Source organism: Cryptosporidium parvum, chromosome 7 (assembly GCF_000165345.1).
Source record: "Cryptosporidium parvum Iowa II chromosome 7, whole genome shotgun sequence".
NCBI classification, from domain to species: Eukaryota; Apicomplexa; class Conoidasida; order Eucoccidiorida; family Cryptosporidiidae; genus Cryptosporidium; species Cryptosporidium parvum.
The window spans coordinates 1,196,170-1,220,822 of NC_006986.1; the positions used below are offsets into that span (position 1 = coordinate 1,196,170).

The following is a 24,653-nucleotide window of genomic DNA, read 5'->3' on the forward strand; positions in this document are numbered from 1 at the left end:
TTTAAGTCGAATTAACAATAAGGCCCATTAGTTTTGCTCAGAGATTAAAGAATATACCAGGATCTAAAGATTTTATTAATATAATTCTATGAGAGGTGAATAATGCTTAAAAAGTTAGTATCTGGAAGTGAAGAACAGCCTGCAAATAAGACTCTATATTGCAAGAACTTGAACGATAAAATCAACAAAAAAGATTTAAAGATTCTATTATTTGAACTCTTTATTCAATTTGGTTTGATTGATAAGATTACAATAAGGGGAGGAAGCCCATATAGAGGCCAAGCATTCATTTTGTTTCAAGATTTAAATTGTGCAATCAATGCAAAAAATAGCATTAATGGCATGAATGTATTAGGTAAACCTATACATATAGAATATGCAAAAGAAAACTCAATTTTGAATCCTGGACTAGCGGAGAAAAAGAGCTCGGGATACATATTGGGACCAAAAATGCCGGACAATAAATAAAACAGAATTAAGAATTAGAAATATTACGATAGAAGTACATAAAAACAAATAATTCTATTAAAACGTAACTCTTCTCACACAGAATATTTTGGTACTTATTGAACATTCTCTATCAAGTTCTCAGCGTTTTCTGTATCAATCTTTGCAATCTTTTGAGGTAATCCTTTTACTGAATCCAATTTGTCAGTAGAGCCAAAACCTCCCTCACCTCTAGTAGTTTTGTCCAATTCATCGACAATACTGAAGGTAATTTTTTCTCCATTAAAAGAAACGAGTTGGAAATATCTCTCGCCCTTTTTGACTTGGAAGTCAAAATCTTTAATATTATCAACTGGTGCCAAAAGTTCGCCTCTATACCCAGCATCAATCAATCCAACAGAGTTGCATAGTCTAATTGGCGACTTTGAAATTGATGACCTTGCAAATAAAAGGTAACTAACTGGCTTGCCATCATCACTGTGAGCTGCAGCTTTAAATCCAAGCTTGATGTATGCAGTTTCTCCTGCTTTAATCACTTGGTCTTCAATTATGAAAAGGTCAAGTCCTGAATCACCATCGTGAAAAGTTTTATGGTTTTTGTAGAGCTCTTCAGCTATGGGGCATAAAGGTAACAAAGATAGATGCATAGTTAAATAAAATACAAAATAATGTTCTCTCCTTTAACCAGTAATTACTTAAAATAGTAAATCTTTAAATTTAATTAGTATTCTATAATTTTTTTTTCCTAACGGAAGATACCTACCTTATTTATTTGTATTATTGTACTTTACCACTATTTAATCAGTTAGAAAAAATGACGTTTAGGCGGGAAATATGTGGGATGTATACCGGCATAGAAAAAATATGAAGGTGAGGAGAAAAGTAGAAATATAAATCGTTAAGATTCAAAACAAGATCCTATAGTATGAAAACAAAAGCATAGCTCCTGTATTTGTGAGTATTGGTCAAGTTAGATTTTAAGACCAATGATAATAGTGTTATTAGCTAAATCATCCCAACGGTTATAAGCGGAGCATTACATGTCGTTCTTGATGTTTCGAATGAGAACCTTGGTAAGGCTTTCCTTTGAGTTGAAGTTTATTTCATTGCATTGAGATTCAACATATTTGGAAACAAGAATAACTGGGAGAGGATTTGGTGGGTCAACCTTCTTAATTGATTCCGTATCAATAGGTAATGGAGTCTCACCCTTGAGTTTTCTTTGTTCATTTTCAATTCTTCTCCTTTCTGCCATCTGTTTGATAAGGTATTGCTGTTTGTTATAGTCCCTATATCCTTTGTAAAGTTTCTCTTGTTCTAATGACAAAACATCGATAGATTCTGCGAGATTTAATAGCGCCTTGTCATTGATATCAAGGGGTGTTTTTGTGTTGATAGATAATTCAGAATAGTCAATAGTGGATTGGAGTACATCTGAAGTTATCCAATCAAGTAGGAAAGCTTCAGAAAGAACTGGGTATTTAATATAAATTGGGACTTCAACAAGAATATCCTCAAAGCTGGCATTCTTAAAAATGTGAAAGTTATCTTCGTCATCTTTGAGTTTGCTTGCATATTCAGAGTTCAAGGTAAAAGCTTTAAAAGCATTTTTCTTACCCTGAATAAGTAAGTCAGGATCAATGCTTAAAAGGATAGCATTTTTACTCTCAATGTTATTATAGTAAGATAATAATGTAGAAACAACTCCATAATCTTGGAAATCATCAAGACGTATAAGCTGGTACCATCCAAGCACAAAACAATCGGAACGTATTTCATGCATAAGCTCAACCATTGCAGCCTGATATTTGTCAACTTCTTCAACAAGACGCTCCTCTAAATCCAGTTTTTCTGATTTATCCAACTTTCCTCCACTATAGTTAGACATGAGAGACGGAAGCAAATCTTCTCTTGTTGGAAGCTGGAAGGATGTTGTAATTTCTAGCTTATTGCCGTATTCCATACCTAGCAATTGACCTGTAGCATTCATTTGTGAGTAGTTCTCTGTACAATGCTTAATAATTCTTAAAATGGCAGAAATATCAGCCTCTACTGAAGAAACTGTAGTTTTTGTTGATAAATGTTTATAGTGAGATGATCCTCCTGAATTTCCTATTGTATTTCCACTTGAAAAACTATAGTGCTGATGATGTCCAGTACCTGATGACAAAGAACCCTGTGAAATCTGCTGTCCTCCTGACTGAGATTGAAAGTATCCAGATCCTTTTCCTCCTGAAATACCTGAAGAACCAGAAAGTTGCTGGACCTCCTCTTTTGAATCTTTATCTTCAGTCTGTCTGCTAATTCCCCAACCTACATGTTTCGTTGTTTGAGTGGCTCCTTCCATTGGATTAGAACTCAACCCTATTAGGCCGTCTTTCCCGATCATCTTGGCAAATTCTTGCTTCTGGAGCCGTAGTTCTAATTATTTATATCCTTTATTTTATACAAATATCAAGGTTTTAAAAGTTAAAACCTTTTTGTCAATTTAATATTTCTTTCCACTTTTTTCAGTCATATAGTCAATTAAAGCAATATTAGCCTTTTGGCGCCATGGCGCCACATTTCGAGACGAGTATTTTTATATACCGGCTAATTTACATGATCATTTGGAATTAGGGGGAAATGGCGAGTAAAGAAAATTGTAAAAAAAGCTATAATTAAGTAAAACTAAATAGAAAGCTTGAAACTGTCATATTAATGACTTAAAGGTATATAAGACTAGGTATTAAATAGAATTGACTGTAGGCATGCGGGAAGATCAACTTCAATATTGCCGTACAAATATTCGTTAAAAAAGCATCCGTTGGAGATCTGTTTATTTAGACTTAGGTTTTTATAAAGCTGATTTTTTGTAGAGATCCTCTTCAGTGTGAGATGAGATGAATCTATCTGATTGAGAAAGTAGAGTGAAATTTGATTTAGCGTGACAAAGTCTTTATTGCATGATTGTTTTGTCATTTGAATTAGGTTAAAAATTTCGGACTTAAGAGCCCACCAACTTTTATATCCTTTTTCTGAATTTGAGTTTACTTGTTCTAAGTAACAATTTGGGTGATATTGTTGGATAATATGGTTTGAAATCGAGAAACATAGAGAAAAGTTGTCGATTATGTTAATTTCAATGACCCCATTTAATAATTTGTTTTTGCTTATAATGTTAAAAGTTTCGAGAACTTTACTAAAAATTGAGCTCAGGATTGCTTCCCTAATATAACAAGAAGAACAAGATTGTTTTCTTTTTTGAACGTTTTCATTTGGCTCTGAAACATCGCCTTCCTGAGTACAATTTGCAAGGGATATAATAAGATCTGACAGTACGGGACGTGATAGCCAAGTCAGAACATTATCATCCTTCCAATTACAGTTTATTAAAGTATTTACAATTTCTCTGCAAATTTGGAACATTACTATACGAATATTGGAGAAATGTGAGTACTTTGTGATCATATCAAACATTGATAATATAAAGGACGGGAATAGACTTTTCTTCTCATGCCATGATGCTTCATTGATGCTATTTTCGTAGATAAACTCTTTTGTTGCAAAATAATTTTGAGATTTTTGAGTACTCTCAATATTTTTATTGATAAATATTGAAATATTTTCTGGTCTACACATTTCAGTTATAGACTTAAATGTTCTTGTTAAAACCTCAAAATCATCCAAATCAATACAACCTGTTGAAATAGCCTCCCTTATCTCAAGTATATCTGGAATCTGATTAATTAGAGAATTAAAGTTATTTTCTTTATTATAATCAAAATCTATTAAAGAAAGTGAACTCCTGGAATTAATGGCCCCTAGAATTCCAGACTTTATTTTCTCTTTGGTAACTTTCTTTTGGTCTTCATTCAAAAATTCATTTGAATCTTGTACTACTGAAGTCAGTATTGTAATAAAGTCCACTATAGAATCCTCATTTTCCTCAAATAAACTCAAATTATGACCAGTTACATCCATTTAGCTAAAGATATAACTTTCCAAGTAATTAATATAGATCAATAAAAATTTAGTTCTTTCAGTTTCATTTATATACATAAATTAATTAATATAAAAAAATCTGCCATATTTGGCGGGAATATTGTGCATGTATACATGCATACATGCAAGCTTGTGGTTATGTGGGATGGATTGCTTTTTTTAGACTCTTAATAATAATTTGATGAATTGTTCTAGAAGTTTTTTGTGGAATTTCTGGATCATGTGAAACAATATGTACTGGCCAGTTCGTTGCATTATTTACAGTATTGGAAATGATTTCATCTTGAAGTTTTTGCAAAAAATCTATTTTTTCAGGGTTTACTCGGGTTTTTTTCAAATCTGCCTTAAGTAAAATTGGTATAAAGAGTAAGCTAATCGAATCTTCATTTTTTCTTGGAAGAAAGTAAAGTGGAAAAGAATGATTTACGGAATCATCTTCCATTTCGTTAATTAGAATTGGGGCAGGAAAAAGACCACCAGAGTGAAGCTCAAAAATATATGGCAAAAATAGATTGTGGCCGGACAAAATGATAGATTTTCCTTGTTTTATTGCCTTTTCAATATCAACTTGAATACCTTTAGTAATTTCTCTTGAATCAATCAAGTAGTTTGAAAAGCTAAAATTATCATTTTCTTTAGTATTATTTGTCTTTCCATGGTAAATTCTCAATGTTTCCTTAACAGTATTTGTGGATACAACATTTGGAATATTCAAATAATGCGACAAATCAATAATCACAGAGGATTTGTTTGAGCCTTGTATTCCAAATATAAGAGGAACAATTGCAAGCTTTGATGTAAACATTTCTTTCATAACTTTAATTTCTTTGCTAATATCTCTGTTGATTATTAATAGTGTATTCTTCGCAAGCATATCCAAAAATTCATCTTTATATTCATCAACGTTAATTTCTGAAAGAGTATCTAGGATTTTATCTATTTGATCATTATCATAGACCTGACATGTAAGAAGTAACCTTCTGATATTGAAAGTATTTAGAGTCAACATATTATTTACTTTAATCCCAAATTTACTTATTCAAAATATTTTAAGTTTATATTACGTTTTAAATTTGTCTTAAATATTACATAGAACACAATTTATCTTCAATTAAACATTGTTTGGAGGCCTTAGAAATGCTTTATGTTTGTGTGTGTATGAGTAAGTTACCTATTTATATTTCAAAAAAAAATTTCAACCTATTGTTTAATATTTCAATTAAAGCCTAATTACCAGAAAAACTATTCTGATCTTAATCTATTCCAACATTCTGAATAACTAATGCAACATTATTCCAGAATATATCTGATTTGCAAGCTAATCTCTCACTCTTTATTGTTATTTTATGCCCTATTTATTTAATTTAATTTTTTTTTATTTTAGTTTATTCTTGCTTGAATTTCAAGATATTATTACTCCATAGTCCTATACCGGTACCGCTTCAGTCGATTTTGGCGCCAACAGGTTTTCTAACTAATATTTTTAAGAATTTCAAAAGAAAAAAATAAAAAGAAAAGAAAAAAATTCAAGCAAAGAAAGACAAAGGAGAGAGTTACTCTTGTTCTTAACTTTGTATGGAGCTTATAAACTCGAGAGGAGGCCTTGATGAGAAGGTGAATGGTGAGGGAAATTCTAGAGGAGAGTTATATTTAACGTTAGATGAATTGCGTTGGGTACAGTTACATGTAAGACCTGAATTTGGATTCATTCTATCTCCAACTGCTCCCAAAACGCAGAAACAAAAAAAGAGTAAAACTAAATCAGAAAATGACAGTGAGGATAAAGGCGTGAATAAATCTGCACTTTCTACTTCAAATAAAAGACAAAAAACTGGCTCATTATCTGGAAAAGGTACTTCTGGCTCATTTCTTGGTATTCCTGAAGATAGAGGTAACTGTGCAAGTAGTGAAGTCAGTTTTGAGGGAAAAACCACAAGGCAAAATAGTGGTAATAGAGCAACTATAAATCACGATGCTTCATCAAAAGATTATGCAGGTGTTAATAATATAGGTACAGGTTCTGCTACTACTTCCGTTAATTTGAAAAATATTAAGATGATTGATTTTAAAGCCTTTTCTCTGACACTTTTAGAAAAGTTGAGTAAGATTCCTGGATCTAGATGGTTTTTACAGCCTGTTGATCCAGAACTTGATGGAGTCCCTGATTACTTTGCTGTTATTGAAAACCCTATGGATTTCCAAACCATTCATGAAAAGCTAGTTCAAAACATGTACAAGAATCCTTTTGGTTGGCAACTTGATATGAGATTGGTCTTCTATAATGCTTTAAAGTATCACAAGGAGGGTAATACTGTTAGAGAAGATGCTCTTACTTTAGCAATCGAGTTTGAAAATAAATGCAAAGAAATTAAGGAAGTTAACCCATATTATTATACTATTCTGCAAGATAAGCAAGAGCTTTTGCCTTTATCAGAGTTTGATCCTAATGATGCTTTGTTGGAAAAACTTAATACTTTGGATCCAGAAATCCTAGTTAGAATTTATTCCTTATTAGTTGACTCCAAAGAAGAGATACAGGATTCTGTAGATGACCCTAATCCCACATCAGAAATGATTCTTGATCAACTTAGATTCAAGCCTAAAATAATTCGTGATCAAATTATATTACTTGTTGATTCAATTATTCAAATTGAAGATAAATATCAAAAAGTTTCTCAATATACAAAAGTTGATGATACTATTAATACAACTAATTTCCTTAACAATGATGTTGCAATGACTCCAAGCAGTGAAGGAAGCAGCCCCGAGGATGTTAGCTTTTCCAAAGATCCAGATATTGACGACGAGTTTGAAGGAAGTGAGGATTTTGTAAGGATGCAAGCTGAAAATTCCAGTCCACAACATGATATTCCAATCAATTCGGGTTCTAATAGCAACGACGATGAGCATGATGATATTTATAGTAACTCAATTCATGAAAAGGAGATCATGAACTCCTCTTTTACCTCTAACACCTTTCCAATACCTCCTCAAGAATCAGCTTGGGGTGAGTGGAAGGCAAAGGTTATTCACAACAGTACTTTAACCCAAAGAGAGAATGCTCCAAAGAAATCAAAGAGAGAAAGAGAGGCAGAACAAGCCGATGCTGAGATTTGAAAACTTCCTAATTAAATTGACCGTAACTAGATCTTATAATGCTATTAAAGTAAATTCCTTGTGGATTAATGTGTTTCATTTGTATAAGTAGTTAAGCCTCTTCTATTTCTAACTTAACCATTATATTAAATAATTAAATTGTGAATATTATACTTAATAATTACACTATCTTCTAATTTTCACAAATATTGGTAATTAAACCAGAATACTAGGATTTAACGGCTTTAGGGAATTCCTCATCTTTGATGAAGCTTACATTTAATTTCCTTCCAGCAAAGAACCTCCCGTGGAAAACCATCTTAGCTTTAGAGGCCTCCTCTGGACGAGAGTATTTTACCCACACATTTCCGTCCATCTTCTCCTTATCCAGAAAACATTCAAGTAGTGTTCCGTATTTTCCACATTCTTCCTCAACATCAGCTTGAATTTCCTCCAATATCTGTTCGATAGTTTCATCTTCCTCCATAGATTCTTTAATACTTTGTTCAGTGAACATATTACTAAGTAACAGGCAACGGAGATGTATTTCAGAGTTATTGAATTCAATGTTATTTGAAGAAGATTGTGAATACGCTTCTGTTAAGACTGGAAGATTTTGATTAGTGTTAGATAACTGATTAAGAGAAGGTATAGAGGAAGAGGGAGAAGGCAATGAGGTGTTTAATATAGTGGATGAAGAAGTATCATTAGAGGTTTCTTGGATGGGAGGAGGATTATCAATCTGAGATTGAGCCCTTGCTAATAGCTTTTTTGTCAGAAAGTTTCTTGAGTCTGCACCAAGGAGTACTGCCTCTTCTGATTCATCTAATTTATCAAGTTCAGATACTCTTTCCAAATTATGAGCTGAGGAATTCCCCTTAGAAGGTTCATTTTGAGAATTGGATACTGCAGAAGGAGACAAATAACTATTAAAGGTGGAGGAGGCCAAACAATTGGAAACTTTAATACTGGAATTGCATTCTTGAGATATTGTAACAGTAATCTTTTGTCCAGCAATTTCAAAGTTATTTAGAGCTTTGATGGCATCGTGGCCTTCAATAGCCTTTTCAAACAAAATATGAGCAAATCCAAGACATCTTTGAGTCTTTTTGTCAATTTCAATATCAATTTTGTTAACTTTACCAAATGTTGAAAACAAGCTTTCGATTTCATCTCGTCTTATTCTTGCCAATAAACCAACCAATCCATCAACTCTAAGCAGAAGAGGTGTAGTTTCAGCCTTAATTTCTTCCAATTTAGCGAGCTTGGCAGCTCTGTTCTTTTCAGCTTGGGATGCCTGAACCGTGATAGGTGTATTCATAATCTTTTGGCCGCTAAGTTTGAGAGCCTTAAGCACTGACTCCACAGAATAAAACTCTACATAACAAACTCCTTTAGACCTTCCTGTGCGATGGTCCCGGATAATACGTATATCTCGTACATTTCCAGCATAAGTTGTAAAGAACTCATAAACTTCAAACTCACGTGCATCCAAGTTTAAATTCATGACTAAAACAGTCAAGTCATCCCTACTAGAATATTCTAAATCTTTTTTGACCTTGTCCAGCTTGGAATCCAGATTCTTTTCAAAATTTGGATTTGGATATCTCCTACTACTATTAGAGGAGATTCTATCTGGTGATATAGAATTTGATCTTGAATATTCTATTCCTTTGGATATTTGATTTCTATTCCTATATCTTTCAGGGGATCTAGAACTATCTTTCCTAAAGTATTGATCTTTTCTTCTAAATTTATATGGGTATTCATTTCTATAAGGTTTATATGAGTTAGAATGTCCAGTTACATCGCTTTCTCTTCCATAGAAGTCTTTTTTCCTATAGTCGTAATTCCTTTTGCTTGATTCCCTGGAGTAGTCTCTTGGAAAATCTGATTTAAGCCTATTATTGTAATCGTCCATTAGAGAAATTCTTTCTTACCCCACAAAGAATACCTAAAATCTATTCAAGGAATTCATTCAGGAAAATTAATTTCTAACCGAGATTTTTCCTTTAGATATTTATAAATCAACTTTACCTAGTTTTTCCTCGATCGGTTGGAATTCTGTCAAAAGTATACGTGAAAACCGGATGAATCAAATCCCAAGTTCTTCAATACAATCAAAATTCGTTCTTATCCGTGTAAATTATTACTCTGATATTAATTCATTCACTAATGTTATTTTGTCCATAAGTAAATAATTATAACAAAAGCCCGCCTAGGCGGGCTCTTAAAGGCATGATTATGTAAGAGAGCTTACAAGCACAAAGAAAGAAGTCAAAGAACAACTCAAGAAATAGAACAAACTACTGAACAATTAGTATAGGGCCAGAATTTTTATGCTATACTGGACTTATCACTACCTGCATCATTCTTACTATTATTTTCTAATATAAGGGTAACTGGTCCATCATTGACAAGACTGACTTCCATTTCTTCTCCAAAGCAGCCAGTTTTGATTTTCTCTGGATCATGCGATTTTTTGAACTTTTCTACCATATTGTTAAAAATAACCAACGCATCTTTTCCGCTCATAGCATTATGGAAGTCGGGTTTCGATCCATTCTTTACATTGCCAAATAGAGTAAACTGTGAAACAACCAAGACTTCAAGATCCTTGTCTTTAACACTAAGTTTCCAAGGTTTGCTTGAAGTTGGATCTGATTCATCTGGCCAGAGTCGGATGCTTAGACATTTTCTAACCAAATAGTCAGAGTTTGAGTCAACATCATCTGTTCTTATTCCGACAAGTAGTAATAGTCCTGGCCCAATACTGCTAACAATTTGGCCATCAACCTTAACGGAGGCACCTTTAACTTTTTGTAAAACGACTTTCATCCTTAAAGGAGAAAATTTTAAGTCTATTAATATTAATTATGTTATTTGCCCCTCTTAATACATTACGTGTCTATCTGTCAAATCATAATTATTATCTAGAAAAATGATTCGTCAAGAATTTATTAAAAATATCTAATTTCTGAATTTAACCAATATATTGTTGCAATCTTTGCAACTCAATAAGATAGTGATATCATCTCGTCTTATTTATATTTATAAATTTATCTCTAACTCCCACCATACTAATTAAAATCTAAATGTGTCCTTTATTACATAGATACAGTTTATTAAATTTGTATAATTGGCAAATTCACAAACAAATTCAACTAATTAGTCGAATTAATGTTTAGGGAAGAAAAATCTTGAAACTTCATCCCAAGAAAAAGCCAGTAACAGTATCCCATTGAATCTAAACTGGGAGGTTTTGGAGTTGTGATGCCTCATCATCCTAGAAACACGTAAAAAATCTCTAATATCAGCAATACCTTCTTCATCTCTCAGAATATCCTTGTATACTTTTAATCCAGAATTTTGAATACGTTCAGTATGATCATTCGAAATTGGAACTATTTGAATAGAGAATAAAAGGCAGATTTTGAACATAAAGTGGTCGATATTTAGAGTATTCTCAGTAGCAGATAATGATGAATGCTGAGATAGTTCAACAATTGAAGAATGCTCAGAAGTTTTAGCATCACAAATATTGTCTAAAGCAGGAGAATCTGCTATTATAACTCCAATTTCAGAATATAAGATACACTCTAAGTCGTTGACTTTGTTCCCAAAGAAAATTGATTTAATATAAATATCGTACTTAGAAATAGCATTCATACTTATTGATGCAATTACATAGTGTATTTTGTCTCTCATTCTTTTATTGTACTGTTTATTGATTTCCTTTACAGATTGTCTAAATGCTCTATACTTACAAGAAGGACCATAAAGTGAATTGGGAGCAGTTTCAACGGTATCACAACTTTCAGATTTATACTCAAATTCGCTTGCAGAGATTTCAAGCTCACATTTGCCTTCATTATCAGACAGGATACCTTCAACAGTATCTTTAATTCGCTTAGAACCCTTTGAGGTTGAAACTATTATAAATCTGTTTGTAAACTCACAAAGTGATTTTAATGTTTCAAATGCCCCTTCTCTAAATTCCCAACCTTCTTTAAATTCAACAGATGATCCATCAACTATATCAGAATTTAAAAACTGCAATATCTTCATTTCCTTTTCTATTTTAAAGTTATATATATATTCAAACTCTGAAATTGCCAAGAATATCTTTGCTATGGCATTTCCATCAAACTTTTCCAGTGGAGTCTCTGGTAACCACTCATTACACCATAAAAGTCGATCGTTTATGTGTGTGTTTAGTATTTTTTCTGCCTCTTGTTCTAATAACAACATATCACATGCTTGTGGTTTATTTGAATAATACTTCTTACATGCTTGTAAAATCACAGTTTCGAAAGTGTTATATTTTGTAATTGTTCCATCATAATTGGCTCCCACTGTTCCAATTAATAGCTTCTTATTTTTTCTGTTCTTCTTAAACATTCTATAAATACCATATATATATTACGTTATTAAGATTTTTCTTAAGAAATTAATAGTAATTCGCCGCATACCTTGCTTCAGACTATGAGAAACAAATGTAAAAACTTAATCCTATCAATAAAATCTTACTAGAATAAGCCCCACTCAGGCCATAATACGATCTCTAATCCTACTAAGTTCGACTTAAATATTTTTCCTCATATCTGGGTTTAATTATTGAATGCGCTTGTATTCGGCGCCATATCCGTTATTTTTCTTGTTATCAACTTTGCATGCATTTAAATATTGTAACAACAAGGCGGGAATTAAGATGAATTTAAAAATGGCAAGAAACGTATGCGAAGTTAGGGTAATAAAATCTAATGGAGAGAGCAGCAGAAATAAAAATATATAATTAGGAGAAATGGAGTAATACTGGTTCTATTGTCTTCTGGCAATTAAGAGATAAAACTCAGATTGTGAAGAAAGTTCGTTAAATAATGAATCAGCAAGCTGTTGGCTTTGGCCATATAAAGGATTTCTAGTGTAATCTTCAGGGGATTGAATTTCTTGGCAAGCAAGTCCTGTGCTTTCAAGAGCTTGCTTAAACTTTGAAGCACATAATCGATCATGCCTATGCACATAATAAAATGTTCCTTGAATAGCTAGAAGCCCTGATATAACTTGGGATAGTTGAATCTCCATATCAGAATTGTATACAAGATCTGAGCCAAGAATAATATCAAAAGATCCCATAATTTCCGGATTTTCAGGGTCTAAGCTTCTAAAGCTTTCTTGATCAAACCAATTTAAGTACTTTGCTTGAATAAAATTTTGATGACTGCCAAGAAGTGAGGAGTTTAATTTAATGTTAATACCAGCATTTTCCAATGATAGTCTTGAAACATCTGTTAGAAAAAGCTTGGCTGGTTGACTATCAAAAAAGTATCTGGAGTAAATGGCAGCTGCCAAACTCATTAAACCACAACCACAACCTAATTCAATGACGCGTTTTCCTGCAAATATATTTTCATTTCTGACCAAATTAGCTATCCAATAGGAAGCTACAATTGAACTAGACCATAAGTGTACTCCTGTAGTATCATTTTGAGGATTCTGATCAAACACTTCCTTAACTCCCATTAAAGCTAACTCCCTGCATTTTATTATAGGTCTCGCTCCAAGTTTATCAACATCATCGCTAGTAAAAGTAAGGTTATGAATAACTTCTTGAGAAATCGTTACGTTGGAATCGCTATTTAATTCGCCATGATCTTCATCAAATTTGACGGATCCTGAATGTTCTTGTTCTAACTTATCTGCAGAAGGGTGTTCTAAAGCTAATTTTAAAATATCCTCGTCATTCATATTAAATACCTCAGTAAGCACACTCTTATTCAAAGAATTTTTTAATAAAACATCTGCTCCTCCTTCTTCTACTTTTCTCCTGTCACTCAATAACTTGATTATAACTTCTTTCTTCTTATTTGTCGTAGCCCAATGTAATGGTGAATTCCCATTATTATTTTGCTTATTAATCGATGCTCCTCTATTCAAAAGTTCGCATACTACATCTAGATGCCCATTTGCGCTTGATTTATGTAAGGCAGTATTTCCATTATCATCCTGATAATCTATATCAATCTTATAATTATCTAGTATATATTTCATATCATCCAACTCCCCGTATCTTGCACACTCAGTCATCTCGTCACTAATTTCCTTAACTGTTAGACCTTCCATTCTTATATCTACTACTTCTGAGCAATATGTGTACTCTTCTGCCTATTTTTTTTTCTATTTTCTTAAACAGTTTACTACTCAAATGGTCAGTTATAACCCCGAAAAGGCGCCACATATGAGGCGCCTCTAAATTTTTGATCAGGATTTGAAAAAAGTAGGGTAGCAAATTGGAATCTAATTTTTAAATTTTTAGGAAAAATAGAATTAATAAAAAGCTTCCTACCAAGTTTGAAACTTTAGCAAGTATTTAGGTAGTGCACTTAGTTATCTAAATATTAAATAATTCCTTATTTACAATTTAAAATAACAGTTTTGGCGGTAACCAATCAGCATTATAGCTTTTTAATTCAGTTTAAAAACTAGTGAGGAATTGAATAGAAAAATAAATTCAATACAAATTAATAAAGACAATAGAGTATTTTGATCTATTATTTTTTATCAAAGATGTTGTATAGCCTATCAAGTCCATTATTTAGACAATATTTAAGTGTTGTAAAGTAAGTTGAGTTTGATTCACTGCTAAATTTGAGCTGTTGAGAAATTAAAATTTTCATCAACTATTCGTAACTTTTTTACTCTTATAAATTAACTAGAAAATCAAACAAGCAGTTACAGACAGGAGGAGCTGTAAGTAACTCAAAAGCTGTCTCTGAAAGAGCTCAAGTTTATCCTTCTAGTACAGGAATATAATATGAACATTAATTCTTAGTTTAATTTCAAATTATTCTTAATACCTTATTTCGATTATTCTGATTATCTTTCATAACACATTAAGAGGGTCTTCATCATCTTCGCTTTCATATATTTGTTGTTTCTGTTTAATATAATTTGGAGCGTTCATATTGGAGCTAGACTTAATCAACTTAGTGTCTATTGGATCATTTCTGGGATTCTGATTAGAGTTTGCACCGTGAATACTAAAAATATGCGCAAATTGAGACCAGGATGGCCTTCTAGAAACGGAATTTGACTCAAATTGAATATTTTTCAGTGACTCAATTTTCTCATTTAGGCATTCTTTTGATGATAAATCCTTATTTTTTTTGTTTTCAGTTGTCCCCATTCCTTTTGAATTACTTTTATATAGAGAACTCTGTGCCTTATTAAGATATTTCTTTGTTAATAAATTCAGGTTAAAAATACGACCAGAAGTGGATACTGACATTCCTTTAAGTTTTGATGAAATTGCATCCAGAGCTTTGTTTGTATTTGCATCTAAATTATACAATTTTTCACTAAATTCTTGATCAAACTCATTATCTATTTCTTCACTATCATATTCATCTGATTCTTGAAATTCTGATAATGAAAATGTATCCTCTTTCTGATAGCTGCTCAAATTATTTGAGATATCTATAAAACCCATAGAATATTCTTCAATAGGTAAATCCCTTTTCAGAATTTTATTATCTGTTAATATCAAAGTATTTTGCACTATATTATGTGAATTTTCATAGTATTGATTCGTATCAATATTGCTTGAAATTAAAGAATCTTTTTTAGATTCATTAAATTGATATAAGGAATAAACTGATCTTACAAATTCATTCATTGTTGTTTCCTGAAAAAACCCACCGTTTGAATTTGAGCTTTTAAACAGGCTTGACAATGAAGAATCCTTCAAATTTTGTACATATTTATTTACTTCATTCCAAGTAATACAATTTGGTCTATATCCAAAATTACAAATTAGTTTAATAGAAAAGTCATCAAAAATTCCTATCAGACTTTTTACTGTATGTTCTTGAATCAATTCTTTGCTTCTTTTTCTTGTAAATGAACTCTTCTTTCTTGAAGAAAAAGTTCCTTCTAATTTATTTGGAATATATTGCCCTTGAGATCCATGAATCCACTCATGGGCTCCTGTTATTAGTGCTTTAATAAACCTATTTGTTGAAAATGGATGGTCCATAATTTGGCATAATGAAAAATAAAAAGATATTCCAAGTCTTAATAGCACCAACTCAACTCCTTGCATTACTGCTGGTCTCTTTTTTAAAGATGATCCAAAACAGGCTAATGCATTTAAAAGATTGAATAGTGCTTCGTTCTTACATCCAAATGGAGTTAATAAAGGGAATTTCCTACTTTTGAGAAATTCCTCGAACCACTCCTCTTCAAAATCTTTTAATTTATGCACGTGGCAAATTGTTAATAGTAAGACTGAATATAATGTTGGAATGCATAATCCATATTTTGCATCTTCTACCATATTATCAGGCTTTACTGAAAATTCATTAAATAACTCAGTTACAACTAATTCTATTAAACCCCTTTTATTTGCAGGAAATGCAGAACTTATTGAATGCAATACTGAAGGCCTTACTGAAAAATAATTACTTTCTCCCACTCTTTCCGAACTCAGATCTATGTTTGGAAATTTATGACCCAGTTCACCAAATTCATTGCTTCCTTTTGAGTTATACATTATTTAAAAACTTTTTTTTTCAAAGATTGCTTCTATTATTAACAGTGACTGTTGTGAATATATAGATTTAACTTAATAGGTTGAAGCTTATTATTTACCTTTCCTATTCAAAAATTACGTTAAAATTCTTAAGCAATAATCCTTAGTAGTTTCAGACTCCTCTTTTCCCATTTCTAAACACAAGCTTTTGGGATTTCATTCACAAGGAATAATGGATTTCTAGTTATTCTTAAAGCTAAAACCAGGCTCTATTTTATCTGATAAATAATAAATACATTACAAAATAAAACAAAGTAATTCAGGTATAAAAGGTTGACTAGGTTAAAATTTTTTTTTCCTGTGACTTCACAAGTCTGACAGTTTCTTTAGACTTCTTTTTATTTGTGCTTGGTTTAATTAAAATGCATTATATGAAAATCAAGAAATTCTAATCCGCACCCTTAATTTGGCTTCTTAATAAATTCTTTCACATACTCATTATTCAAAATTTTAAAAGTTACATATAAGTTTTTCCTGTTCTTCCTTGAGTAATAGCAGTATTTTTATATTTGTTTTTTCCCACTATTTAATGCTTTTACATGCTCGTATTTTAATAAACTTTAAAAAAATTTTATCGTGGAAAAAAAAAATACTTTGCTTTTATATCCCGGGTATATTTTTGTGTATTTTCTTTGTGAATATTTTGCCGGAATATTATTTATGTTTTTAGTACCGGCATTTTCATAATTGCATGCAAACAATTCCCAAAAAGTAACAAATTTTTGATGATATTATTTGGCGGGGGGCTTAGCAAATTAATGTGGGAATTAAAGCTAAAAAAAAAAAAATAAAAATAATAGAAATAAAGAATTGGAATTTAAAGTGAAAGAAATTATAAGGAAACTTATTATATCATGTATTTCTATAATGTGTACTAAGCAAAGTTGACAAATTCTTGTATTTTCTCCCTTTTCTATTTGCCTTCTTCATCATCATCCTCAACATTGTCATTTTCATCGAATGGAATGTCCATATCTTCAACACGACCCATTGTTTCATCTTCCTCTTCATCTTCAGAATCAGAGTAATCAGACTCATTTTCAGATTCAGATGCACTATTGAGATCATTTTTCTCATCATCGCCTCCAACAACTTCAATTTCACCTTGTCTCTTAAAATCTCCTCCTTTATATTGAGTTATAACATTCTTAATAGTTTCCATCGCTTTTTCAATTGCTTCAACTCCTGCAGCCTTTCCATATGAAACTGCAGTAACCAAATATTGAGGTGGAGCAATGAATTTGACTTGGATTTCAACATCGTCCTTGGTAACAGTTTCTTGTCCTGCAATGATTGCATGACGAACAGCATCGATACCATCATAGCCACAGCAGCAAACATGGATTCTTGCTCTTAACTTTAACTGTTGTGGAGATAATCTAAACTTAATATCTTGAATGAGAGCTTCTTTAACACTTGCTGGCAAGTCAAATTCTCCGAGTACTGCTTCAGGATTAACAGCTGCCTCCTTGAGAGCATCCAATGCATGACCATACTTTCTATGTAAAGGCCAAATCAATTTCTCACTAAGTTCTTCAACTGAAATACCCTCCTTTTGAGCAATATGGCGAACAGTCTGATAAACTTTCTTCATTTTAGAATATTTCTCCTCACATCTCTCAACATCTTCGGGATTTACTCTTCTTTTTGATAGATCAATATAGCCTTTATTCTTGTCTACCCTAAGTACAACAACAACTTCAAGTCTTCCAACTCTGGTCAACTTATTAACACTACGAATACGTCTTTTAGATAGCTCTGACATCAAAATCATACCCTCAATATCATTATATTCCAAAAGACTAACAAAAGCTCCAACCTCTGTTATTCTTTTAACCCTAGCCATAACAAATTCTTCAGGTTCGGGAAACTTATTTTCGTAGAATCTACAATCCACCACATCTTGCTGCTTTGTCTCCATTTTCAAATCACTCCAAGTATTAAGGATTCTTGTTGATAATAATGCCAATAAAATAAAAGGCTAGTTTATTTTGATCTCTTTTTATTTTCTGTTATTAATAATAAATTAATTGACTCTGTCTTTGGCGCCAAATTAGCTTTAATACCGGTTATTATTAAGAGAGAAAATTAAAAGCACAATTTGTGGGTTTAATTTAGTTTTAAATGAAAAAATATCTATGTAGATTAGATCCAATTCAATTTGATTTTATTTCTAGTTTATACCCAGTATTAAATATTTAGGCCTTAGCTTATTAGTAGAAGACATATTCAAAGTGTGAGGAATAGGTGGTTTATAATTCAGCCTTAGACTCTTTGATATATTCAAATTAAACAAATTGTAGACTTAATTAATTAGTATTATGTATTCTAAAATATCTATTTAGAGTGGGATCTATTTTTCATTTGAAGAAAAAATAGTCCAATATTCACTATTCAGAAGTTGTTTATAATAAATCTAATAGATGGAAACTAATAGCAATGGTAAATTAACTTAGAAATCAGCTGCATCTGAAATTCATAAAGATTATCATCCTTATTTGTGCTAGTATAAAATCCGCAGTGATCAAGAAAAGCCAACATATTAGTTGGAAGAAAGCATGTAAAACCATGAATATTAAATAAGAATGCAATTCACTTTACTCGTCATCATCATCATCGTCAGCCTCATCTTCATCTTCACTCCCACCCTCCTCATCTCCATCGGAACTGCCACTACTTGAAGAATAAGACTCCTCATCATTTTCAAAGTCTTCGTCATCTTCATCATCACTTGGTAGGTCTTGCTCAAGAATAGACTTGGTTGATGATTCTTTCTTAGAAGAATCCTGATCTTTTGATCTAGAAGTTGTTCTTCTAGATGAAGAATCAAGACTCTCCTGAAGATTTTTAATTCTGATATTCTTTTCTTGTAAGAATTTTATGAGTGGATTATACTCAGCTTTATCAATACTTGTGAAACTGTAGTCACCTCCACCCCTAATTGTAATAGTTAATTCAAAGAATCTAGTTTGATTACCACCCATTCTTGAAAACTCAATATTCAAGATATCATCAAATCTAATTAATATTACAGGTTTTGTAATAAAAATGAAGCTACGATTAAGAGGATAAAGTAGACCATCCTGAGCCTTATATGAGCATCTAATACAGTGGTACATAGATGCAGATCTGAAATCTCCTGGAACTATGATTGAGTGCCCTGTTAGGGACTTTAAAATACGAGTAACTATATCCCAGAATTTACCGGTCATTATAGGGGATAGCCCAGTGAACCTTTGAATTTCTTTTTCTGAAAGATTTAAAGGCATTTCAATATTCTCATCTTGTTGTGTATCAAATTGCATTACAACAAATGGGTATTTTGTGTTTCCTTGTCTCATTGGAGTTTCTAATGCTACTACTAGGTTAACCAAGGATGTACCAGGCCTTGGGAGTAGAAATAGTCTGGAAATTGATTGGAATAAGATTGTATAATCGAAAGATTTACCATGGAGTTTTAAGCAGTTAACCAAAACTTCAATTTCGTATCTACCTCTTGGAACCAATAAGTGAATATCATTCCAACGACAGACTTTGTCCATAGATCCACTAGATCCTATTCCTGTCAGCTTTAATAAATCAGATCTCAATTTTTCTGCTGATGACAAGGAATTTCCATCAAGGGAATTTTCTTGATTTGGTACGAATAAACGTATCTCCATTAATTCATCACAATCTTCTCCTGCATTAACTCCTTCATTGAACTCCAAAACTAACTCTGATTTAGATGGCATTGCTATTTGATTAATATTAATACTCGGAACATACATCATTACTTTGCCTTCATTACCTATACATATGGTATCATTGTGAATAGTTAAATCTCCCCAATTAATTCCTTTTGTATTCAGCTCCTTAGTCTCCAAATTAATTCCATAATATGTCTCAAAATGGCTCTTAATTACACTATAATCTTCAGTCTTAAAACCTGTAAAGTGGATGCAATCCTTTTTTTCTCTGATAAATACTCTTAATTGACAGCTGCTATCCTCACAACTTGTTTGTATCCATTCAACTCCCATAACTTCCTCTGGTTTATAATGATAAGTTGCATTTGTTCTTCTATTCTTCCACCCAAATAGTTCTTTACTTGCTTTAAATATTCCTTGGTCCTGGTAACCCAGCCCTCTAATATTTCCATAAGATAGTACTCCAGCGGTTGTCGCCATCTTATAGAGGATTACAATAGGCTCTCCAGTTAATCAAAACAATCGTCTATGTGTGTTAATATTTACTAAAAGTCTCAAAACTATCCTTTGATCAACTTACAATTATTATTTTATTATTTTATTTTCCTATTATTATTTACTCCATAGTGGGGCAAAGGCGGTACCTTTCCTAAATATTACATAAAAACATTTAAAAAAATTGAATATTGTTTTAGATCAAATAATTAAAAGAAAATCTCAAACTAAAACTTCATAAATTGAAATAAACAAGTTCTATAAAATTGTTAAATCTTCAAAACATATTCCCTTCCCTTTGTCACATTAATCTAAAATATTCATTACTTTTCATTTGACTATAATTAAAATACTATTAGGCGGGAACATCCCAAATTCTGAATTACTTGACAAAAAGAGAAATTGCTCTAATAATTTCTAAAGAGAGTGCAATACTTTGATCAAATGTATATTTTGATGAAATATTGCTAATATATCTGAGAATCTTGACCACTCCATTTCTGGTATAATCAAAAATTTGTTTGAAGTGGATTTCTATATTAACAATAGGTCTTGCGAGTAGATCTATAAGATTATGACTAGGATTCAATAATTCCATTGGCCAAGGGAAAGGCTTGCTATAGCTTGAAACTAAAACCCCATTTACAATTAAGTAGCCATCTGTTGTTAATGGAGCATACCTTCCCACATACTCGTAATTTTTTTGATTGCTGTTTACATTAGAAATTATCGAGACTTGTGTTACCCACCCAACTCGCTCTTTTGAATAGATAATTACTGAGTCACCAACCCTAATATCCTTTGCTTGGATTGAAGTAAGTTTCTTTTTTTTCTCAAGTTGAGGAGTGACTTCAATTCCAATAGCTTTTTCAATTTGACTAGGATAATAACAATTTCCTTCGTGTGGTTTTTCTCCAAGGTATTGTATGAATATTAGATGATTCGGAGAAAGAACCAGAGGTTTCTCCATCCCTAAATATTCTACTTGAATCCATTCATCATCCAAGTATATATTTTTATCTTTATGTAACATTATTTCAACTTTGCTGTACTTAAATTTCATTGTGTTAAGATCTCTAATTAAAACATACTCTCCAATTCTTAAATCTTCCAACTTTATTTCTCCCCTTTCTCTAGTGATTACTAAGCTATTTCCTGGGAAACACAAATTATTTGATTGACTCTGAGCCCCACAATTTGGATTATAAGGATAATCATCCTCATCAAGTTCATTAGACAAGTAACCAATATTTATCAGTTGGCCTACACAGGAAGAGGGAAATGCTAATGAAATGGCATTTGAAATAACATTCCCCCACCCAGACCTAAATCCGGTTCCTCCTGCTGACATTCCTGAAAATGTATCAAATATCGATTTGGTTCTAACTCGAATAAAACTTAGATTTGAATGAAATAAATCCACATTTTTGCGAGATTCTTTATTAAACCAGAATAATTCAACAAGTATAGTTAACCAGAGAAAGCAAATAATTTTTATATTATTAACTTTCATTTACTCAAACCAAACCTCAATATTTAGCTATATCATTAGATTAGTTAAAGTTACAAAAAAAATTTAATTAATAAAACTCTCTGCATTCAACCAATATCAATCTGGCTATTTTTTAGTTTGATTTAATTATTAATACAACTCTCCTTCTAGAACTTGATTCCTATATTCTTCCTTTTTTTTAATCACTACCACATTTTTATTAAATTGTCACTTATTGAAATTTGTGAGTACACACATTCAACTATTTGGCGCCACAATGCGGCGCCAAATTGCCGGTACTTGAAAAGATCAAAAAGAATTTTTGAAAAGAAGTCAAGTGGAAAAAAATTACAAATAAATAAATAACTAGAATTGTAAGCAAAATTTATACAAACCTAGATTAAATGCATGGCAGAGTGAAGAGCGAGCAGAAGGAACTTACTGAGGAGGAAAAGCAGTACATAGCAAGAGCAAAGCGGCTTTTTGATGAATGCATAGAGTTAATTAATCAAGATCAAAAAGAGTCAACCTTTTCAGTAAAAACTTTGGAATTAACTGAAAAGATTTTGAAGATTAATACAGAAGTAGCAACTATGTGGAATTTCAGGAAAAGCTACATTATTTCTGAGCAAAGCAATACACAACTTATTGATAATATATTAAACAATGAATTAATATTGACAGAAAGTCTGTTCAAAAATGACCCAAAATCTTACAATCTTTGGTCAAATAGAGCCTGGTTACTTGAGTTTATTGTGAATCTTAAGGATGCTGACAAAATTCTACTTAAGGTTGAAGAAGATTATTTGAAGAATATTTCAAATTTTGATAACTTAAATTATATACAACCATTTAAAGAGTCCTTAGCTAAGTACAGCAATATAAGATTAAAGTTATTGATAAATGAATTAGAGCTTTGCAATAGGTTATTTGAAGTAGATGATCGCAATTTCCATTGTTGGAGACATCGATCATTTGTTCTTTGTTGTTTAAGATATATTTCTGTTATTATATCATGGAACACCTTTCTAGAAGAAATGCAACTACAAGAACTAGAATTCCTTAATAGAATGACAGAAACCAATTTTTCAAATTATTCTGCTTGGCATCATAGGACTTTACTTGCGTTTGGACACCAATTTAACAGCATAAAAGACTTTAATAGAGAAGCAGAGTTTGTGCATACAGCAATTTATACTGAACCAAATGATCAGAGTATTTGGCAATACTATTTTTGGCTAATGGGTGACTTTCTTCCTAAGATACTCTTTAAAAATGAACAATTTAAAGTAACTCCATCATTTCATATCAAAGATTTACAGGTTGAATTTCCTGAAAACAAAGATGATCAAATAGTAATTCACATTAAATTTTCATTACCTTGTTTGATTAATAGTTCTACATCAAGCCTATCAATAGAATCTGATGATGGTTCCACAATCACTTTTGAAAAAGGTACCTGGGAACCAATTTATGAGGACTATGCAAGCATCTATGGCTTTTTTAACTCCAAACTAAACTCTGATTTTGACAATAAACGTAAAAAACGAACTGCAACTTGGAGTTATTCTTTATCTCTAAAAGAAAATTCCCAAGATGAAATTAGATCCATCACTAATTTACTAAGTAATTCCCCATCCATTTTTCTAATAATATCTGCTGCACATTCTGATACAACATATACAAACACTCCATCTTGGAACTTAAATGACCCAGAATATAAAAATGAAACGTTTTCATCACTCAGAATTAGTCCAAAATTAATTTTGGATGAATACAAATTCTACAGTTTTAATACACGTACAAATGACAATATAGTTACTTGTAAATATTATTTTCAGTCAGAATCTTCCAAATCTCAACTTAGAGAATGGATTGGAATTCTTCAAAGTGAATTTGACCTTTTAAAGAGCATACAAGAATTAGAGCCTGAATGTAAATATCCTATAATAGCACTTAAGTATGTAAATGACATCTATCATCTATGCTCTCCGCCAGATATTGCGGAGAATGAAAAAATGAAAGTGGATCCAGAAATGATAAAACTGCTACCAACTATAGATCCTCTAAGAAAATTATACTATAGTGAAAAGTTCAATATTGCATAATATTCACAAAATTCCCAATACAAATTGAGGAAAATACCTGTAAGATGAGCTATATTCAAATTAGGGAGGAATCCATCATTCGAAAAAACTCTTATAAGACAATTTCCTCCTGATCGTCTTCCATATCCATCATGCTAACATCTGTGTTACCACTAAATTTATCTATAAATGATTTTCTCTTTTCAACGATCTTATTCATTTTCTTCTCGCTCTTTTTAAGAGCTTTCTGGCGAGAAATATCACTCATTGTTGTTGTTTGTGCTAAAGGAATTTCAGGTCCCTTTAGTAATGTAGCATTTCTCTCAGTTTCCTTATCAACTAAAGTCCTCTGTGTCTGCTGCTGCTTCATTAATCTAGTCTTGTAGAATCTCTCCTTTCTTGATTCCTTAATCTTTTCCACCAATTTCATTGCCTTGATTGTCTTAATATATAGCTCTCTGTCATATCTTATTGGGCAATTCCTCTTCTTTTCAAATTCAAATGTAGTATCCATAATCATTTCTTTTCCACGAGTCTTTCTATATGCCTTGGTCCATTTGGACTTTCTTGGGTTATGCTTCATCTTAAAATGTCTATGGCATTTACTTCTGCAAAACCTGAAAATTTTGGCATCATTTCTTACAAAAGTTACACCGTGACCTGGATATATATTACTTGAACAGTACCAACACTTCTCAATACGCATATTTTCTGTGCTCTTCTATTATACAGTCAAATGCTACTCTTGGGACAACGCACTTCTTCTTTTATAA

General features: G+C 31.8%; 16 protein-coding genes across 16 annotated transcripts; 3 read left to right on the forward strand and 13 right to left on the reverse strand.

Annotated features, from left to right (window-relative positions):
* Positions 1 to 99: 99 nt before the first annotated feature.
* Positions 100 to 468, forward strand: cgd7_5160 (U1 small nuclear ribonucleoprotein A, rrm domain; the record flags this gene model as incomplete). The annotated part of the gene is made up of 1 exon (XM_628657.1): positions 100 to 468. A coding segment is annotated over one exon (369 nt), but the record flags the coding sequence as incomplete, so codon positions are not given.
* A 95-nt stretch (positions 469 to 563) lies between these two features.
* cgd7_5170 (deoxyuridinetriphosphatase, possible bacterial origin) lies at positions 564 to 1,094 on the reverse strand (the record flags this gene model as incomplete). Its single annotated transcript, XM_628658.1, has 1 exon — positions 564 to 1,094. The coding sequence occupies one exon, from the start codon at positions 1,092 to 1,094 to the stop codon at positions 564 to 566; it is 531 nt and encodes a 176-aa protein (XP_628660.1).
* A 389-nt stretch (positions 1,095 to 1,483) lies between these two features.
* On the reverse strand, positions 1,484 to 2,836 carry cgd7_5180 (eIF3 gamma/P40 with JAB/PAD domains; translation initiation factor IF-3 subunit 3; the record flags this gene model as incomplete). Its single annotated transcript, XM_628659.1, has 1 exon — positions 1,484 to 2,836. The coding sequence occupies one exon, from the start codon at positions 2,834 to 2,836 to the stop codon at positions 1,484 to 1,486; it is 1,353 nt and encodes a 450-aa protein (XP_628661.1).
* A 332-nt stretch (positions 2,837 to 3,168) lies between these two features.
* Positions 3,169 to 4,410, reverse strand: cgd7_5190 (uncharacterized protein with coiled coil regions; the record flags this gene model as incomplete). The annotated part of the gene is made up of 1 exon (XM_628660.1): positions 3,169 to 4,410. One exon carries the CDS (start codon positions 4,408 to 4,410, stop codon positions 3,169 to 3,171), a length of 1,242 nt encoding a protein of 413 aa, XP_628662.1.
* A 157-nt stretch (positions 4,411 to 4,567) lies between these two features.
* cgd7_5200 (2-phosphoglycerate kinase involved in 2,3 diphosphoglycerate synthesis (P-loop kinase, distorted P-loop)) lies at positions 4,568 to 5,440 on the reverse strand (the record flags this gene model as incomplete). Its single annotated transcript, XM_628661.1, has 1 exon — positions 4,568 to 5,440. One exon carries the CDS (start codon positions 5,438 to 5,440, stop codon positions 4,568 to 4,570), a length of 873 nt encoding a protein of 290 aa, XP_628663.1.
* A 566-nt stretch (positions 5,441 to 6,006) lies between these two features.
* On the forward strand, positions 6,007 to 7,548 carry cgd7_5210 (bromodomain protein; the record flags this gene model as incomplete). The annotated part of the gene is made up of 1 exon (XM_628662.1): positions 6,007 to 7,548. One exon carries the CDS (start codon positions 6,007 to 6,009, stop codon positions 7,546 to 7,548), a length of 1,542 nt encoding a protein of 513 aa, XP_628664.1.
* A 208-nt stretch (positions 7,549 to 7,756) lies between these two features.
* Positions 7,757 to 9,448, reverse strand: cgd7_5220 (splicing factor with 3 RRM domains; the record flags this gene model as incomplete). The annotated part of the gene is made up of 1 exon (XM_628663.1): positions 7,757 to 9,448. The coding sequence occupies one exon, from the start codon at positions 9,446 to 9,448 to the stop codon at positions 7,757 to 7,759; it is 1,692 nt and encodes a 563-aa protein (XP_628665.1).
* A 416-nt stretch (positions 9,449 to 9,864) lies between these two features.
* cgd7_5230 (possible D-Tyr-tRNatyr deacylase) lies at positions 9,865 to 10,401 on the reverse strand (the record flags this gene model as incomplete). The annotated part of the gene is made up of 1 exon (XM_628664.1): positions 9,865 to 10,401. A coding segment is annotated over one exon (537 nt), but the record flags the coding sequence as incomplete, so codon positions are not given.
* Positions 10,402 to 10,704: 303 nt separating this feature from the next.
* On the reverse strand, positions 10,705 to 11,928 carry cgd7_5240 (uncharacterized protein; the record flags this gene model as incomplete). Its single annotated transcript, XM_628665.1, has 1 exon — positions 10,705 to 11,928. The coding sequence occupies one exon, from the start codon at positions 11,926 to 11,928 to the stop codon at positions 10,705 to 10,707; it is 1,224 nt and encodes a 407-aa protein (XP_628667.1).
* Positions 11,929 to 12,348: 420 nt separating this feature from the next.
* Positions 12,349 to 13,692, reverse strand: cgd7_5250 (methyltransfer with N-terminal ankyrin repeats; the record flags this gene model as incomplete). The annotated part of the gene is made up of 1 exon (XM_628666.1): positions 12,349 to 13,692. A coding segment is annotated over one exon (1,344 nt), but the record flags the coding sequence as incomplete, so codon positions are not given.
* A 718-nt stretch (positions 13,693 to 14,410) lies between these two features.
* cgd7_5260 (hypothetical protein, possible membrane protein) lies at positions 14,411 to 16,078 on the reverse strand (the record flags this gene model as incomplete). Its single annotated transcript, XM_628667.1, has 1 exon — positions 14,411 to 16,078. The coding sequence occupies one exon, from the start codon at positions 16,076 to 16,078 to the stop codon at positions 14,411 to 14,413; it is 1,668 nt and encodes a 555-aa protein (XP_628669.1).
* Positions 16,079 to 17,030: 952 nt separating this feature from the next.
* cgd7_5270 (Translation initiation factor 2, alpha subunit(eIF2-alpha); S1-like RNA binding domain) lies at positions 17,031 to 18,098 on the reverse strand (the record flags this gene model as incomplete). The annotated part of the gene is made up of 1 exon (XM_628668.1): positions 17,031 to 18,098. A coding segment is annotated over one exon (1,068 nt), but the record flags the coding sequence as incomplete, so codon positions are not given.
* Positions 18,099 to 18,714: 616 nt separating this feature from the next.
* cgd7_5280 (structure-specific recognition protein 1 (SSRP1) (recombination signal sequence recognition protein)) lies at positions 18,715 to 20,286 on the reverse strand (the record flags this gene model as incomplete). The annotated part of the gene is made up of 1 exon (XM_628669.1): positions 18,715 to 20,286. One exon carries the CDS (start codon positions 20,284 to 20,286, stop codon positions 18,715 to 18,717), a length of 1,572 nt encoding a protein of 523 aa, XP_628671.1.
* Positions 20,287 to 20,683: 397 nt separating this feature from the next.
* On the reverse strand, positions 20,684 to 21,814 carry cgd7_5290 (hedgehog-type HINT domain protein, possible animal horizontal transfer, signal peptide; the record flags this gene model as incomplete). The annotated part of the gene is made up of 1 exon (XM_628670.1): positions 20,684 to 21,814. The coding sequence occupies one exon, from the start codon at positions 21,812 to 21,814 to the stop codon at positions 20,684 to 20,686; it is 1,131 nt and encodes a 376-aa protein (XP_628672.1).
* A 383-nt stretch (positions 21,815 to 22,197) lies between these two features.
* Positions 22,198 to 23,901, forward strand: cgd7_5300 (Rab geranylgeranyltransferase, alpha subunit; the record flags this gene model as incomplete). Its single annotated transcript, XM_628671.1, has 1 exon — positions 22,198 to 23,901. One exon carries the CDS (start codon positions 22,198 to 22,200, stop codon positions 23,899 to 23,901), a length of 1,704 nt encoding a protein of 567 aa, XP_628673.1.
* A 91-nt stretch (positions 23,902 to 23,992) lies between these two features.
* On the reverse strand, positions 23,993 to 24,601 carry cgd7_5310 (60S ribosomal protein L24; the record flags this gene model as incomplete). The annotated part of the gene is made up of 1 exon (XM_628672.1): positions 23,993 to 24,601. A coding segment is annotated over one exon (609 nt), but the record flags the coding sequence as incomplete, so codon positions are not given.
* Positions 24,602 to 24,653: the final 52 nt, after the last annotated feature.